The sequence below is a fragment of the Protopterus annectens genome, chromosome 13.part0, assembly GCF_019279795.1.
Source record: "Protopterus annectens isolate FY-2018-M chromosome 13.part0, PAN1.0, whole genome shotgun sequence".
NCBI lineage: Eukaryota > Metazoa > Chordata > Ceratodontiformes > Protopteridae > Protopterus > Protopterus annectens.
The window spans coordinates 836,110,594-836,128,708 of record NC_056747.1 but is presented as its reverse complement, the minus strand read 5'-3'; the positions used below and the strand labels follow the sequence as shown (position 1 = coordinate 836,128,708).

The window sequence follows — 18,115 nt, the reverse complement described above, 5'->3', positions numbered from 1 at the left end:
TGCGGCAAATCCAACTTTGGATTTAGAAAAGATAGGCAAGTGGTAATGCTTGGTGGAAGTGTGTACTGAGCTCCGGGTTGCAGCTTCCAGGATGTCCCTGGTAGGGACTCCTCTGAGAAATGCAGTAGAGGTAGATGTAGCCCTAGTGAAATGTGTTCTTATCCCTGTAGGGTAGGTTTTCCATGGTGCCTGTAGCAGAAATGGATGCAGTGTGCTATCCATTTAGATATGGTTTGCTTTGAAATGGCCTTCCCCTCTGCCCCTGCAAAGCTGACTAGCAGGTGGTCAGATTTTCTGAGAGGCTTAGTCCTGTTCAAATAGAACCTAAGCTGTTTGTGCACATCTAGAGAATGCAGTATCCTTTCCCCTTTATTGTGAGGATTAGGGTAAAAAGTTGGCAAATGAATGCACTGGTTTAAAGCCACACTAGACACCACCTTGGGCATAAAAGATGGGTTAGCCGTGAGGGAAACGCTGTCCGCACGGAAGATAATGAAGGGTTCCACTGCCATAAGGGCCTGAAGTTCAGACACTCTTCTTGCTGAAGTGATGGCTAGACATAAAGCTGTTTTCCATGAGAAGAATTTCAACTCTGCTGTAGCAGCCAGTTCAAAGGGGGAAGTGTAAGTTTTTCCAATACAAAGTTAAGGTCCCAGGCTGGAGTGGGAGCTGTCTTGGAGGGTCTTACATTTTTGGCCCCTCTAAGGAAAGTACAGTTGTGCACACTTACCATAAATGTAGATGTTAGAGTGTATTCATTGTTGCAGTCATTACCATTTGGGTAATCTGCTGGCAGGTTGCTCTCAGTTGGCCTGATTAACAAAGTCTTGGGTTCTGCGTCGGTTGCTGTCCCTTCTTCCATGATGTCAGGTTGTCAGGGGTATAAAACATGCAGCCGACGCCATTACATCAGTTTTTCTTGCCCCAGATATATAAATATATAAGTATGTAATTTAAAACACAAAAAATATACCTCCAAACAAAAGCAAATACACCCAAAAAGGCTTTTAAGCATAGTAAAAGAAAGGAGAGGGATAGTAAGAAAAAAAACAGGGGGGTTGAAGGGTGGGTAACCAGGACTGCAACAGTGAATACACTCAAACAGCTACACTTATGGCAAGTGTACACAACTGTACTATGTTCTTTGTGTTTCACTGTTGCAGTCATTAAATTTGGGTAGAATCCCAAAGCTATGGTTGGGAGGATGGATTTATCCAGCATTAGGAGCAGCTATAAGGCCCTGCAGGACAGCAGTGGCAAAGCCTGCTCTGGATTTAGAGAAGAAGAGGTAAATGGTAATGTTTGGTGAACGTATGAACTGAGCTCCAGGTAGCAGCTTCTAGAATGTCTCTGGTAGGAACCACTCTGAGAAAGGCTGTAGAAGTAGATGCAACCCTGGTGGAATGAGATCTGATCCCCTTGGGGACAGGTTTACCATGGTGCATACAGCAGAAACGAATGCAATGGCGTATCCATTTGGAAATAGTCTACTTTGAAATAGCCTTTCCCTCTGCCCCTGCAGCAAATACCACCAATAGTTGCTCAGATTTTCTTAGAGATTTCATCCTGTTTAAGTAGAACCTAAGTTGTCTGTGTACATCCAATGAGTGCAGAATCCGCTCACCCTTGTTCTGTGGATTGGGGAAGAAAGTTGGCAGATGAATGGTCTGATTAAGAGCCACACTGGACACCACCTTAGGCATGAAAGATGGATTGGTCCTGAGAGCCACCATGTCCGGATGAAAAATAATGAAAGGCTCCACTGCCATAAGAGCCTGTAACTCAGAAATCCTTCTAGGTGAAGTGACTGCTAAAAGGAAAGCTGTTTTCCATGAGAGAAATTTTAGGTCTGCAGCAGCAGCTGGCTCAAAAGGAGAGAGAGTGAGTTTTTCCAAAACAAAATTGAGGTCCCTTGCAGGAGTTGGTGCTCTCCTGGGAGGTCTTAAACTTTTGGCCCTTCTGAGATACTGCTTTAGCAGAGGATGAGAGAAGGGCAGAGGCATGGATTTTTATGGAAGAAAAAGATAGGCCCCTTGTGAAGCATCTCAGTTAAGTATTGCAGAATCTGAGGAATATTGGGCAATGCTGTGCTTTATTCCTTGTGAGTGGTTCCAGGCACAGAATCTTTTCTATTTGTCAGTATAAGATTTTCTAGTACTAGGCCTTCTAGCCACCAAAATGACATCCATCACTGGTTTGCTGAGGGATGCCAAGGGTGAAATTAGTTAATTAGCCACGCTGCAATATTCAAAGTTTGGAGCCGAGTGTGCAGAATTTGGTAGTTCTGCTGAGACAGTAGGTAAGGTGTCTGAGGCAGGTGCCAGGGAGGAAGATGTGACACATTGCGCAGGAGTGGGTACCAGTGTTGGCAAGGCCAGTCTGGAGCAATCAGAATCATTTTTGGCTTGTCCTGTTTGACTTTTAGCAGAACTTTGGAGGGCAGAGGCAGAGGGGGAAAGGCATAGACTGATCGGTTTTTCCAGCTGAATGATAGCACATCCACTTTCCAAGCTTTTTTGTGATGAATTCTTGTGCAGAATTTGTCCAATTGATAGTTCTGGGGTGAGGCAAAAAGATCTATGTCTGGGTTCCCCCATTTGCGTGTCAACATGTTGAAAACTTGTGGTTCTAATTTCCATTCGTGGGGGTCCATAAGATTTCTGCTTACTTCGTCTGCCAGAGTATTTAGCTTTCCTGGCAGGAACTGAGCTTGTAGTTGTATCTGATAGGTCAAGGCCGTGTTTCACAATGCCATGGCTAGTCTGCAAAGGGGGTAGGAATGTGTAACCCCCCAGCTTGTTTATGTACCATATAACTGTGGTGTTGTCTGTCTTTATCATTAGTTGTCCTGGATGAAAGTAGTCCTTGAAGGCTGTCAGAGCATTCTGTACAGCTAGCATCTCTTTCTGACTGATATGTAGGTGAATTTGATTTGGGCTCCATTTGCCCTGAATGCACTTCCCTGCCAGATGAGACCCCCAAGCATAGCCTGATGTGTCTGTTAGGGTTTGGGCGGCAGGGGGTGGAGTGAATGGCAGTCCCTTGTTTTGGTGGCAGGCCTCTGCCCACCATAAGAACTCTAGTTGCAGGCAAGGTATAATAAGAAACATTGTTTCCAGGCTGTGACAATGTTGACTTCATAAACTTTTTAAGTGCCACTGAAGTTTCCTCATATGCAGTCTTCCATATGGAATTAGAAGAATGCAGGAGGCCATGAATCCCAAGGCCTGCAGAATTTGTCTTGCAGACAGCTGGGTTTTTCTGGCCACCTGTTTGAACTAAGTCATCAATTGAATTTGCTTTTCTGGCGTAAGGCAAGTCATCTGGGCAGTTGTATTCAAGCTTGCACCCAGGAATGTAATTTTTTGAGAGGGTACCAGTTGTGATTTCTTTTCATTTATGGCGTACCCTAGACAAGTTAGAACCCTTTTTACAAACGCCAGATGCTTTAGAAGAATGTCCTTGTTTTCTGCCTGAATTAGACAATCGTCCAGGTATGGATATATTTGAATATTTCTTTGCCTGCAAAATGCAATTACTGGTGCCAGGCATTTTGTGAAGACCATGGGCGCAGTAGATAAGCCAAAGGGCAGTGCAGAGAACTGGTAATGCAAGTAGCCTGCTTTGAAGCGGAGGTATCTTCTGCAAGATTCTCTGATTGGGATATGCAGGTAAGCCTAAGTCTAGAGTTACCAACCAGGCATCTTTGCCTAGCATAGGTAGTAACTGTTGAAGAGTCAGCATCTTGAATTTTGGAATGTCCAGAAATGTGTTTAGAGTGGATAAGTCCAGAATTGGATGCCATGATTTGTCTTTTCTGGGTACCAGGAAAAGTCTGGAATAGAAACCTTGTCCCTTTTCCTCTTCTGGTACTGGTTGAATAGCACCCATGTTCATGAGGGACAGAACTTGTTTCTGGGCCTCTGCCCACTGATTTGGGGGCAGATCTGGCCATCCGTTTTGGGATTGGCAACGTGTGGAAGTGAAATCTGTATTCCTGGGATACTATATTTAAAACCCATTTGTCCTGGGTAATAAGTTGCCAGTTTTGTGCATGAAGTGCTAGTTTTCCCCCCAAAGGGGCGGCTAAGAGGTAAGTGCTTGGTGATTGTAGAGGGAAGTCATTGAGACTGTTTACCATAGGGAGGTGCCTTGTTGCTTTCAGATTTGGAGGTGGAGGCACCCCATTGTTTTGTTCTAAAAGTTTCTTGTGACTGAAATCTGGAGCCTTTGGAATGTCTTGATTTGACTTGAGCGGCTCTTGAGGGGACTGGAAAGGACCAGTTCTTAGTAAGCCAGTGCCTACTAAATCTTGGAGGTTGCACTTGTAAGAAATCTTTCACAGTTTGCAAAGATTTAGCTTTATCTTCCATCTTTTTTAACACTTCTTCAGCCTTATTACCAAAGAGATGGTCCTGTTGTAAAGGAGCATCCAACAATTCTGCTTTAACATGGTCAGGCAGAGTTTGCTCTTTGAGCCAAGCATGCTTTCTTAGCACAGATCCAGTTACAGCAGCCCTGCAAAAGGCCTCCAAGGAATCAAAACCACATTGCAAAGTATGTTTTTCAACTTGTTCAGCTGAATGCACTAAATCCTGCAATTCTTTATTTTCCACACAGTCAGAGATTAACATCATTTTCTGTTTAAGTAGTCCCATGACATGCTGTTGATATTTAAGCATATGAAATTGACAGTTTAAAGCCCTGATTGTCAAGGTTGCAGACGTGTAAACCTTCTTTACCCCATCTATCCAGTGCCAGTGCCCTGGAATCTCTATCAGAAGGTGTAGGATTTTTGGCAGTAGAGGCCTTAATGCCCTTGGGACCCTGAGAAATAGTTTCAGGATCAGCAATAGGGTTTTTGAAAAGGAATTTGTGGGAGTCAGGAACCCTGTAGTATCTGTCTAGCTTACAAGCAGCCGGAGGCAGAGAATCAGGAGTCATACTAGATTCTGAAAAAAACATCATCAACAATGTCTAGAACAGGAGGTATAGCCAAAGGCCTATGCTGAGGAAGTAGAAGAAAATCCCTAAGTCTCTTTTTAGATTCAGAGAAATCCTGACTTTCCCAGTGGAAATGTTCCCTTAAGGCATGTAAAGTTTCCCCAAAAGAAAAATCCTCAGGGAAACAGGCAGAAGGAATGGAAGAGTCCTCATACATAGGAATAGACAAATCCTGTTCGTTTTTTTAGGTATTCCGGTAGTCGGATTGCTAACCAATGATATTTCTGGATAATTAAATCTTAAGCGAAAATATTTAAAAGCAAAAATATACAGACGTTTAATCGTGCGTTGATTAAATTTAGCACAAAACCGACAGCAAGGCACTTTGTGATCAGGGCCTAGGCAAGGAATACAGTACAAATGAAAATCCTTATGAGGTATTTGCTTCCCACAAGTAATGCAATTATTAACTTTTACTGACATCGGTAATGAACAAGAAAAAGTTTCCCCTACGGGGTACTTAGCTTTTAGTTGAAGAATTTGGTTCTGAAACTCAAACGAAATTTTCAGGAGTCGGCCGCCCGGCACTTGCGAACTGCTTCTGCTTCGGGCACCGCGCAGCAAGAAAGACTGATGTAATGGTGTCGGCTGCATGTTTTATACCCCTGACGACCTGACATCATGGAAGAAGGGACAGCAACCGACGCAGGACCCAAGACTTTGTAAATCAGGCCAACTGAGGGCAAACTGCCAGCAGATTACCCAAATGTAATGACTGCAACAGTGAAACACGAAGAACATCAACCCTTCATCCAAATCCCTACCCCCATCCCTGTTCACCAAGTTCAAACTCACAGAGGGAGTTTCCAGTGAAGTACTGATGCATCAAAGTTCATCTCTGAACACACTGCTTTTCATACTGGCAATGGTCTACAATAGTAAACAGGTTGGAGGTGACAGAGCAATAAAGCTGCTGTTTGCAGATATGGCATTACAAGACTCTGGTAAGGAATTTCAGCTAATGACAGGGGAATGGAATGCAAAACTGAAAGCACATGGGATGAAACTGAGAACAGACAAGACAGTTGTAATGGCTGTAAAGTGGGGAAATCAGAAGAAGTTAAAAACTAAAATGGAAGGGAAAATAGTGGCTTCAAGTATTGGGAGGGCTAATGAGAAAGGAAGTCTGAACAAGGAGGTCAAAGCTACAATCAGAGGGGCTGCAGTCAACTAGCACAGTGTCATGGGGTAGTGTATGACAGAAGAATGCCAAAGAAGCTGAAAAGTAAAGTGGTGCAACCAGTACTACTGTACGGTACAGAAACCTGAGCGGTCAAGGCAGAGCAGTTGAAGAAGTGCCTAGGATGGGTAGTAGGGACACATACTGTGGGATACACGAAAAAATGTTATCACAACAGAAGCCAAAGTAACTTCAGTAACAGAGAAGGTCAAAGAGAACAGACTGCAGTGGTTCAGGGACTTGTGCAGAAAAACAAAAGATGATTTAGTGAAGAAGTAATGGGAGAGTTTGGAAGAAGACAAAATGAAATGAGGAAGTCCAGCAAAGAGATGGATGGACTGTATAACAGAAGACATGCCACAGGCAGACATGACTGTTAAAGAAGGCAGGAGAATGGCACTGAATCAAAACAGGTGGTGACAGTTGATGTAACATCCCACCCCATGTAGAAAATGGAAAAGGAGGCAGGAAGTGATAATGGACTGCGAGAATAAAAGATATCAGAAATACTGAATTTTACTAAGTATGTAAAAGATTATAATTTAGGGACAGCCAAAATTATGACACACAAGAAATGTGTTACAGAAGCATCATATTAAAAATAAGAAGACTAACCCCCTGACAGGCACACACATGGTACCGTGATAAAACTATGACGTGTGGGGGGGACAGAGTCTATCTCACATCCAAGTTTTTTTTTTCCTCATCCAGAGATTACCAGTGTAAAAATAAGACAAGTAATAGTTCAATAACCGTGACTCTTTCTTACAATCTGCCTGGAGTTCTGCTAGGTATCACCATGACAGCCTCCAAAACTAGCTTTTTAACAGGTCCACAGCATTACTTATGTTACATTGTCAAGATTATGAAGAAACCATGCTTTACTCTGCCTTTTCTAGCTAGTTTGTAGTCCACCTTTCTCCAGTTTGGCTTCCTCAATGGAGCTGTATGCAGTTACTTTATTTTAACCATTAAATATACTAAAAGAGGCTGTGTACCCATACTTAAATTTAGATATAGAACATGGTATGATGTGAGGTTACAGACATTCTCAAGTTTGCAAATTCTGCACACAATTATAAAAACAAAGGAGTGCCTGAGGCCTGCAAATACCTTGGATTTTACTATTAGAACTTCAATGCCCAGCTAAGTAACCCTGCACTGACTGAGGGATGATAGTTACAAACTTAGTTAACTAATAACAGTACCTTTGACTCTTTTGGAGGAGGCTAACAGTAGGTGGTCTTCAGGAAGAATGCGAGTGATGATCTCAATGGCACGTTCTGCATGAAATCTGTAAAGACAATATTTTCATCTGGTTATTCAAAAATTCTCCACTTCTGGGATTTTTGAAACAATTAAGCACCATAAAAGTACTCTGCAATTAAAAAGACGCAACACTGAAGTTGGCACTGCCTTATTATAGCATTCTTCACGAAATTGAAAATGGCCTCGTCAAAACTGCTACTGCGATCCACTTCAGGAAATTTGTATATTATGTATACTGTACATTTCGTATGTATATAAAATATATACAAGTTTATGCAATACTGCTACGCACATCTTACTTTCAATGCACTCTGACTGCATGTTCATAATTGTACCATATTTGCATGTTAATGTTATCATTAGGCATTTTTTTACCATGCAACCATTATTTATATGACACACCTCATTAGTAACATCCTAATGTAATTTCCTCTGTTTGAAATTGTGCCATAGCTGAAATGGGTCAGTACATAAGCCACTTAGCCAATGGACAAACAGTAACTAAATAATGACATCCATAAAATATCCTTCATTTGGGTGCTTTGTTCTTGTACCGAAGAGTGGTAAGCCAGTTTTCAATATGCGCAGGGCCTATAAAACAGACACACAACACTCTCCCTCTCTCTCTTACTCCATCTTACATACAAAATTAAGAGTTGTTCAGTGCAGACGATAAAGATGTAAACTAGGCAGACGAGAACTGAAATGAATCAAGCACACATTGCAGTAACATGCTGATAATATACCGAAGAGTCAACCACTCCTCAAAACATAGCTGTCCCTGTTTTAACCTAAAATTATATACCTGTCCCTAAACGAAAAGTAGCAGCAAACCAAATAACAGTAATCCAAGACCAGGAAGCAGAGCAGCAGAAAATACTGAGTATAAATCAACGTCCTTTATTTTAAAGAAATCACAAAAAAACTTTTACCACAAGCGCTTTCACTCAGATAATTCTGAGCTTTATCAAGTGATGCCATTCTGTTTCATACAGCACCTTATGTATCATAGCAACCATTTCATTAATTGAAAACACCTGCTGGTAATTAATCACTAAAAGAAAAACTTGCATCTTTAAAACATATATAAAAATATATTAAAACTAGCATACACTTAAATATGCTTCATAAGCTGGAAATTAATCGATATTAAATTATCCATATATTAAATATGCAAACTTGTTGAAAGCCAATATGTTAAATTATTATTCACGATAAAAAACAATTATCAAAAAATGTGCAAAATAGTACTTCATAGTTAATGGTGAGCTCCTTAAATGTAGCAACATGGAACTGAATTGCCAAAAAAAGAACCGTTATAGAAGAACCCTCCATTAAATGTTCATACCAATGAGATCTACAAATGGCAAATTCAGTCACCTTACTTTTCTAAGGTGACTGAATTTGCCATTTGTAGATCTCATTGGTATGAACATTTAATGGAGGGTTCTTCTATAACGGTTCTTTTTTTGGCAATTCAGTTCCATGTTGCTACATTTAAGGAGCTCACCATTAACTATGAAGTACTATTTTGCACATTTTTTGATAATTATTGTTTTTTATCGTGAATAACAATTTAACATATTGGCTTTTAACAAGTTTGTATATTTAATATATGGATAATTTAATATCGATTAATTTCCAGCTTATGAAGCATATTTAAGTGTATGTTAGTTTTAATATATTTTTATATATGTTTTAAAGATGCAAGTTTTTCTTTTAGTGATTAATTACCAGCAGGTGTTTTCAATTAATGAAATGGTTGCTATGATATATAAGGTGCTGTATGAAACAGAATGGCATCACTTGATAAAGCTCAGAATTATCTGAGTGAAAGCGCTTGTGGTAAAAGTTTTTTTGTGATTTCTTTAAAATAAAGGACGTTGATTTATACTCAGTATTTTCTGCTGCTCTGCTTCCTGGTCTTGGATATACCTGTCCCTCTTAAAACATTCAACTATGTCACAAGGCAATGTGAGCATACTCATGAAACACTATAAATCATTTCACATAAGGACTTACTATTAAATGTACTCTGTACGTAAGTAAATTGCTAAGGCCGCTATAATAAGGAAGTACCCTGAAGTTTTTCAGGCTGAAATGCAAATAAACATTATGTTGAAACAACTCCAGAGAGCAAACAGGCAAAGAGGTGCTCAAATCAATATGTTTAAGGACCAGCCTTCCTGCGACTGTTGCAACACCTGTACTGCTCTTTATGAATACAGTAGAATTACCTCACTATGCACTCGCATTTAAGAAAATTCTTAATTTTCAAGTAACCCTTGCTGGACACAGTATCATTATACTGCCTACAGTTCTACTACTGCACATAAATGATGTTGCGGAATGTTTGCAGTTTTCTGTTCCCTTTTGTGTGTGTTACATTGAGTCACAACAGAAAATAACATGTCTAATAAAAATTAAGCATTTCACAAGTCAGTATTAACTTCAGTATTACATATGAAACAGTTTAAATGTTTCTTTTACATGCAAGACAGACCTGTTTCATCAAAGCTAAAGCAACAAAAAAGCTTGCACAGATTATGTAATGGCTTGGAACATGATGTTTTACCGTCAAACTACGCGACAAGTATAAAAGGAGAACAACACATTGTATGCTGTCAAAATCTGTACACTATTTACTGAAGTCTGCTGCTCAATGATCACTTAGCGAATTTTTAGACACACTGATATAACAGATAAAGACTGCAATGAAAAAAAATCTTCTGCCTGATCTACCTTGCATGCCAGTTTCCCTTCCTATTCGTTACGTTGCAGCTTACACTTAAATAGAGTCTCCTATTCCCCCCAAATCTCCTTATGTCTGTCACTCATTCTTTCACAGTTCTACCATAGGTTTTTGACCCTACCACCTCCTCCTTTAAAATGGCTGCTCCTAACATCCAATATTTTCTATGGAAAAAGAAAGGAAAAACTTTTGTTTGCATATCACCTAAGCTGTCAACCTTGTACCTTAAACTACAGTCTCCTTTTCTCACAGACTTTCTGACAGATGTGCACCCACCACCCACCCAGGCTCTGCACATCGCCTCACATTACTTCAGTTTCTAAAATGCCACCTTGCCTCCTTTTCATTCCTACAATAATGAGCATTTCTAGTTTGTTTTCATATGGCTTCATGAAAACCATGCTTCTTGCTTGCAAAGGTTAAGGTCCCTCTAAAATATTTGTTGTATGAAGTAATTACCAGGGCAATTTATTTTCTAAGAGAGAGACCAACGTAAAGTCATGTAAAACATGTAAAGCTTGGGTATTTTACTCACAAATGACAGACTTCATTTGATAATCAGTTTCCAACAGTCTCGTGACCCTTGTGTAAGGTGGCATTTGTCTCATTTCAACATGCTACTGTCAACAGCAGCATGTCTCCATATAAAACACACTACAATATGCCTCCTTCAGTTACTCCAGCAAGATACAGCAATTCTAAAGCTACAGGAAACAAATCAAATTTAAAACTGAAAGGACACAAACAACCATGTATAAACTACTACAGTTAAATAGCATGTGCAGAAAATCGCTGTAAAAAGTTAAATACTTAACATAAAAATGGACCCTTTCATTCCACTCTGTCCAATTAAAACTCTGTCCTTGTTAAAAACTATATATGACTTGACTGAAGACAACGTTAGTAACTTGGAAATTCTTCTGGCTGAAGTAATGACCACAAGGAAAAAAGTTCTCCATAAGAAAAAAAAAAATCAAGGCTCCAGAAGAAGCAGGCTTAAAACTATGCAGAGTTAGAGCCTCCGACACTAAATTTAGGTTCTGAGGAGGAGCAGACTGTCTTACTGGTAGTCAAAGAAAAACACCTCTTAAGAAACCTTTGTACAATTTGTTTGATACCAGCAAGCAGGAATCTGGTTGAGGTAGGAAATTAGAAATTGAAGCATGCTGTACACCCTTAACAGTTGAGAAACCAGCACCTGCATCGAATAAAGCCACTAAAAATTAAGACGTCAGAAACTGAAGTTGCCAAGGGATTAATCTGATTATATGAGGCCCAGAATGCAAAAAGCATCCCTTTGCTAAGGCAGACCTTTTGTGTGGAATCATTCTGGGACACTGACAGTATCTCAACTTAGAGACAAAGCTTTCATGCCCTCTTGGAAGTGGAAAAACTAGTTCGGTAATTTCAGATTTTGCTGATCCAGGTGAGACTTCCCAGATGGAAGAGCTAGAAGATCCAGAGCTGGATCCAGAAGACAAGGTGGCCTCTTGAGACGAAGCTTTAGCAGGGGGAATCAAATTTGTCTAGGCTAGAAAGGGGCAATCAGGATAAACTCTGCTCTGTACCAGAAAGCTTTCTGCATAAATTCTGGAATCCAAAGAATTGGTGGTAAGTACATAAGATTCTGGAAGGCCACTGCTCGAATAGAACATCTCCTGAGGGCTCCCCATCTTGGATGATCAAGGCAAAGATCACAACACTGACAGCCCCAATGGTTGAAAATTGGGCTGAACAACAGTCGGGATTGAGATAACACTAATGAGGCATGAGGATCACCCTGCTGAGCCAGTCTGTAATACAGTTGGACTACCCAGGAGTACGCACTGCTACTATAAAGTGGTGCAAACTGATTGCCCACTGCCAGACTCTCATCGCTTTCTGACAGAAGGGGTAGGACTTGGTCCCTATTTGCTTGTTTATGTGTTACACTACAGTCATGCTGTCAATCTGAATGGAGTTCATGCTCAGAGAGAGAAAGTCATGAAGCTCCTGCAGTGCTAAGAGAATTGCCCTCATCTCTTAAGATGCTGATGTGAAAGTTGGCATCCTAAGTACTACAAACACCTTGGATGATCCTAATCTGTTGTGACTAATGCCGCTGGTGGAGAGAGAACTAATTATTTTCTAAAGCGGACACATGGGAAGAAATCCACCAAAGATGAGAATTCCTGCAAGTACTGCTTAGAATGAGGGGGAATCTGACAAAGTGGTTCAATTGAGACCACTGACTGTACAGTAACCACTACAATACCCTCATGTGATAAAAAACAAACTGAACCATCAGAATACAACTATCCATAAGACCCCAGATCCTTAGGTCCAGACAAGCTGGAGTTTTACTGCTATTGCCTTCTAGACAGCCTGTCTTCTTTCTGAAGGCAAGGATACTACATGGTGAACCATGTTCAAATGGCACCTGATGAGCAGTATGGATTGAGCTGGTTCTATTGGCCATTTTTTGGTACAGATTGTGACAAATCCAGAAAAGGTAACAGATGGCTTTCTGTAGGGATTTCACTGTTGGGGCAGCCAAGAGCCAATCGTCCAGATATCAAAACATCCTGATCCTATGAAGATTAAGATGGGTTGCAACCATGACCATGCACTTGGTGAACACCTGGTGACATGGTGAGACTGAGGAGCAGGGCATGAAATTATAGTGACTGGGAAAGTACAGTTGTGTACCTACCATAAATGTAGATGTTCGAGTGTATTCACTGTTGCAGTCATTACACTCGGGTTATCCTGCTGGCAGGCTACCCGCAGTCGGCCTGAATTCCAAAGTCCTGGTCCGGCGTCGGTTGCTGTCGCCTCTTCCCTGACATCAGTGTGCCAGGGGTATAAAAGATGCAGCCAACGCCATTTTCTTCAGTTTTTCTTGCCCCAGATGTCAGGTGCCCCCAAAAGGGTAGGCTGTAAAAATTATGATCATAAAAAAGCATGCACATAACCTTCATCTACAAGCAAATACACCACATAGGTTATATAGAATAGATAGGTACAGATGAGTCCCAGCAAAGAAAAAGGGGGATATAGGGAGGGTAACCTGGACTGCAACAGTGAATACACTTGAACATATATATTTATGGTAGGTACACAACTGTACTATGTTCATCGTGTTTCACTGTTGCAGTCATTACACTTGGGATGAATCCCAAAGCTGAGGTAGGGCGGCTGGGCATAAATAGAGTCTGGAGTGGCTATGAGGCCCTGCAGAACTGCAGTGGCAAAGCCTGTTCTGGATTTAGAGTAGAGAGGTAAATGGTAGTGCTTTGTAAAAGTGTGCACTGAAGTCCATGTTGCAGCTTCCAAAATATCTTTGGATGGTACTCCCCTGAGGAAGGCTGCTGAAGTGGCTGCTGCTCTGGTAGAATGTGGCCTAATGCCCTTGGGCACTGATTTGCCATATTGTGAATAGCAGTAATGAATGCAGTGGGCTATCCATTTTGAAACAGTCTGTTTTGAAATGGCTTTTCCTTGGGAACCTGCAGCATATGCCACTAAGAGTTGCTCAGTCTTTCTGAAGGCTTTAGTCTTGTCCAAGTAAAAGCGTAGCTGTCTGTGTATGTCCAAAGTATGCAGAAGTCTCTCTCCCTTATTCTCTGGGTTTGGATAAAAGGTAGGCAAATGTATGGTTTGTTTAAGAGCCACGCTGGACACTACCTTAGGCATAAATGTTGGATTTGTCCTTAGAGAAACCCTGTCCTAATGGGAAATAATAAAAGGTTCCACAGTCATTAGTGCCTGTAACTCTGAGACTCTTCTTGCTAAAGTTATTGCTAGGAGAAGAGCGGTTTTCCATGACAAGTATTTTATCTCTGCTGTATTGGCAGGCTCAAAAGGAGGCAGAGTGAGCTTTTCCAAGACAAAATTGAGGTCCCATGTAGGAACTGGATCTCTCCTTGGAGGTCTTATGTTTTTGGCTCCTCTGAGAAACTGTCTCATCAGTGGATGAGAAAAAATAGGTGGTTCCGTATTGTAATGCACTGAAATGGCAGAGGCATGGATCTTAATTGATGAGAAGGATAGGCCTCTGTCCAGCATCTCAGTTAGGTATTGCAAAATCTGAGGAATATTTGGTTCAAGCGAGTCAATTCCCTGCACTTGGTTCCAAGCACACAATGTCTTCCATTTTTCTGCATAAGATTTTCTGGTGCTGGGCTTCCTGGCCTCCAAGATAACATCCATAACTGCTTTAGAGAGAGGTGTGTTCTGAATTATTACACTATTCGCCATGCAGCCAGATTTAGGGTTCTGAGTTGGCTGTGCAGGATCTGGTTGCTCTGTTGGGTCAGCAAATGAGGTATCAGAGGCAATGTCCAGGCTAGGCCTTGAGACAAGCTCTTTAGGATTGGGTACCATTGCTGGCGTGGCCAGTCTGGGGCAATCAGTAACATTTTTGGCTTCTCTGGTCTGACCTTTAGGAGTACCTTGGAGAGGAGAGGCAGAGGAGGGAAGGCATACACTGTAAGGGCTCTCCAGCTGAATGAAAGGGGCGTCCACTTTCCATGCTTGCTTGTGATAAGTCCGAGTGCAGAATCTCTGTAGCTGGCAATTGTGAGGGGAAGCGAATAGATCTATGTCTGGGCATCCCCATTTCCTTGTTATCATTGTTGAAGATTTGTGGGTCCAGTTTCCACTCGTGAGGATCCATGAGGTTTCTGCTTAGTTCGTCTGCCAAAGTATTTGCCTTTCCTGGCAGGTATTGTGCTTGCAGATGTACTTAATAAGTCAATGCTGTATCCCACAAGTCATGGCTTGCCTGCAGAGGGGGTAGGAATGTGTGTACCCTTGCTTATGTACCACATGACTGTAGTATTGTCCTTCTTTATCAGTAGGTGTCCAGGATGAAGAAGGTCCTTGAAGGCTGTCAGGGCATTTTGTACAGCTAGCATCTCTTTTTGATTGATATGAAGATGCATTTGGTTTGTGGGCCATGTGCCCTGAATACATTTTCCTGCCATGTGCGCCCCCCCAGGCATAATCTGATGCATCTGTTGTTAGTGTTTGCCTGGCAGTGGGTAAGGTGAATGGCTTTCCCTTGTTGTGGTGACAGGCCTGTGCCCACCATAGAAATTCCTGTTGCAGGCAAGGAATAAGAGTAATTACTGTTTCCAGGCTGTGGCAATGTTGAGTCCAAACAGTTTTTAGATACCACTGTAGTTTCCTCATATGCAGTTTTGCATATGGAATTAGTAGAATGCAGGATGCCGTGTAGCCCAGAGCCTGCAGAAGTAAGAAGTCAGATGCCTTTGTTTGTCTGGCGTGAGATGAGACATTTGGGCAGTTGCATTTAAGGTTTCACCCAGGAATATTCTCTCTTGAGAGGGTACTAGAGTTTTGATTTATTTTCGTTTACTGTGTACTCTAGGCAAATTAGTAATCTTTTTACAAACGCCAAATGCTGTAGTAGAATACCTTTGTCCTTTGCTTGAATAAGGCAGTCGTCCAAGTAGGGGTATATATTTGAATTCCTCTGTCTGCAAAATGCAATTACTGGAGCCAGGCATTTTGTGAAGACCTTGGGCGCAGTAGATAAGCCAAAGAGCAGTGCAGATAATTGGTAGTGCAGTGAGCCAGCTATGAATCTGAGGTATCTTCTGCAAGAATGTCTGATTGGGACATGCAGGTATGCCTCTTTCAGGTCCAAAGTTACAAGCCAAGCCTTCTTGTCCAGCATGGGCAGAAGCTGCTGTAGAGTCAACATTTTGAATTTTGGGATGTCCAGAAAAGTATTTAGAATAGACAGGTCCAGAATTGGTCTCCAGGCTTTGTCCTTTCTTGGTACTAAGAAAAGTCTTGAGTAAAATCCTCATCCCTGCTCCTGGTGTGGCACTGGCTGAATAGCCCCCATGTCCATGAGGGATGAAACTTGTTTATGTGCCTCTTGCCACTGACTGCGTGGCAGGTCTGATATGCCTTTTGCCTTTGGAAGGGTGTGAAAGTGGAACCTATAACCCTGAGAGACTATATTTAAGACCCATTTGTCCTGGGAGATCTTGTGCCAGTTTTGTGAAAAGTGCTAGCTTTCCCCCTAAGGGTGCTGCCAAAAGGTAAGTGCTTGGCATTGGTAGAGGGAAGTCACTGGGACTGTTTTCTATAAGGCTGTGATTGTCTTCTCTGCTTTTGGAGGTAGAAGCACCCCATTGTTTGGGCCTGTATGAGCCCTGGGGCTGTTGCCTGCCTCTAGGGCGTCTGAATCTGCCTCTTTGTGGTCTGTCTGACACTGGAGAGGACCAATTCTTAGAGGGCCAGTTCCTGTTAAATCTGGGTGACTGTACCTGTAAGAAATCCTTTATTGTCTGCATAGATTTTGCCTTATCCTCCATTTTCTTTAACACCTCCTGTGCCTTAACACCAAACAAAGTATCATGCTGTAATGGAGCATCCAATAACTTTGCTTTAACATGAACAGGCAGACTCTGTTCCTTTAACCAAGCATGCCTTCTAATAACAGAACCAGTAACAGTGGCCCTGCAAGAGGCTTCCAATGAATCACAGCCACATTGCAAAGCATGTTTTCCTACTTGTTCAGCTGCATGCAATAAATCCTGCAAATCTTTGTTCTCAGAACATTCAGAATTTGTCAACATTTTTTGTTTTAACAAAGACATTAAATATTGCTGATATTTGAGCATATGAAACTGACAATTTAAAGCCCTTACAGCCAAGGTAGCCGAAGTGTAAACTTTTTCCCCCATCTGTTCAAAGCCCTAGAATCTCTGTCTGAGGGGACAGGGTTTTTGGCAGAAGCAGCCTTGACCCCTTTGGGACCGAGAGATAGTTTCTGGGTCTGCAGCAGGGTTTTGTAAAGAAATTTATGGGAGTCTAGGACCCTGTAGTATCTGTCCGGCTTAACAGGGGCAGGAGGTAAAGAGCTCTGAAAAAACATAATCTACTATGTCTAGAACAGGGGGAATTGCAAGAGGTCTGTGCTGAGGAAGTAAAAGAAAGTCTCTACGTCTTTTCTTAGAATCGGAATAATCCGGGCTCTCCCAATGGAAATGCTCCCTCATGGTATGCAGGGTTTTCCCAAAAGAATCGTCCTCAGGAGGAGAAGCTAAAGGAATAGAATCTTCAGCATCAGAATCCTCATAGGGAGGAACAGAATATCCCTGATCAGAAGAGGAATCAGAGGAAATGGAAACCTGGTCAGAGGAATCATATTCAGTTTCTTGCCTAGGACTCTTATCAGGAGGGGGATGGGAACCCCTGATCAAAGTAATTTGGTCTTCGGCCATTTTGAGCATCTGTTTCTTAGGCATAGACGCCTGTCCTGGAGAGTGCTGTACTAGTTTCCTTGTCTTTAAAACTGTTTTAGACTTTGTCTTGGATGCTGAAGTAGGCTTTATATAAAGTTGTGTAGGTCTGAAGACCCCCTCATAAGCCAATGCCTGCTCAGCGGCTCCAGACCCATCTGAGGGGTTATTTTCCGAAGGGCCAATACCTTGAGTATCCAGAGGCCTAGCTGTCTCCACGTGTGAGTCGGAGGCGGCCCATGGCTCTGAGGTAGCGGGAGTCAGGGGCTGCGAAAGCGCCTCACTGAGAACCGGCGACTGGCCTAGAAGAGGTTTAGTCGTCGGTTTTGGACCTCAGATACTTGTCCTTGTCTTTATCCCTGCGTTTTTCATGAATTCTGGTCGTCAGTTGCTCCGACGGCATTATGTAGTTAAACCTTCTGCCAAAATAATGAAAAGCAAAATCGTACCGACGCTTAGTGCATTGGTTAAATCTAGCACAAAACCGACAACTAGCAACGTCGTGGTCAGGGCCTAGGCAAGGAATACAGTAAGAGTGGAAATACTTATGAGGTATTTGCTTCCTACAAGAAATACAACTGTTAACTTTTTCTGACATCAGTCTGGAGCAAGAAAAAAGTTTCCCCAATGGGGTACTTAGCTTTACTG

At 41.9% G+C, this 18,115-nt stretch overlaps 1 protein-coding gene across 2 annotated transcripts in view; it reads right to left on the bottom strand.

Annotated features, from left to right (window-relative positions):
* The window catches only part of APPBP2 (amyloid beta precursor protein binding protein 2), a 1,023,983-nt gene that overhangs the window by 170,429 nt on the left and 835,439 nt on the right, over window positions 1–18,115 (bottom strand). For both annotated transcript variants that reach the window (XM_044054555.1, XM_044054556.1), the window contains exon 10: window positions 7,393–7,478. In XM_044054555.1, the coding sequence (XP_043910490.1) occupies window positions 7,393–7,478 (86 nt within the window). The remainder of the gene's footprint in view (window positions 1–7,392; window positions 7,479–18,115) is intronic.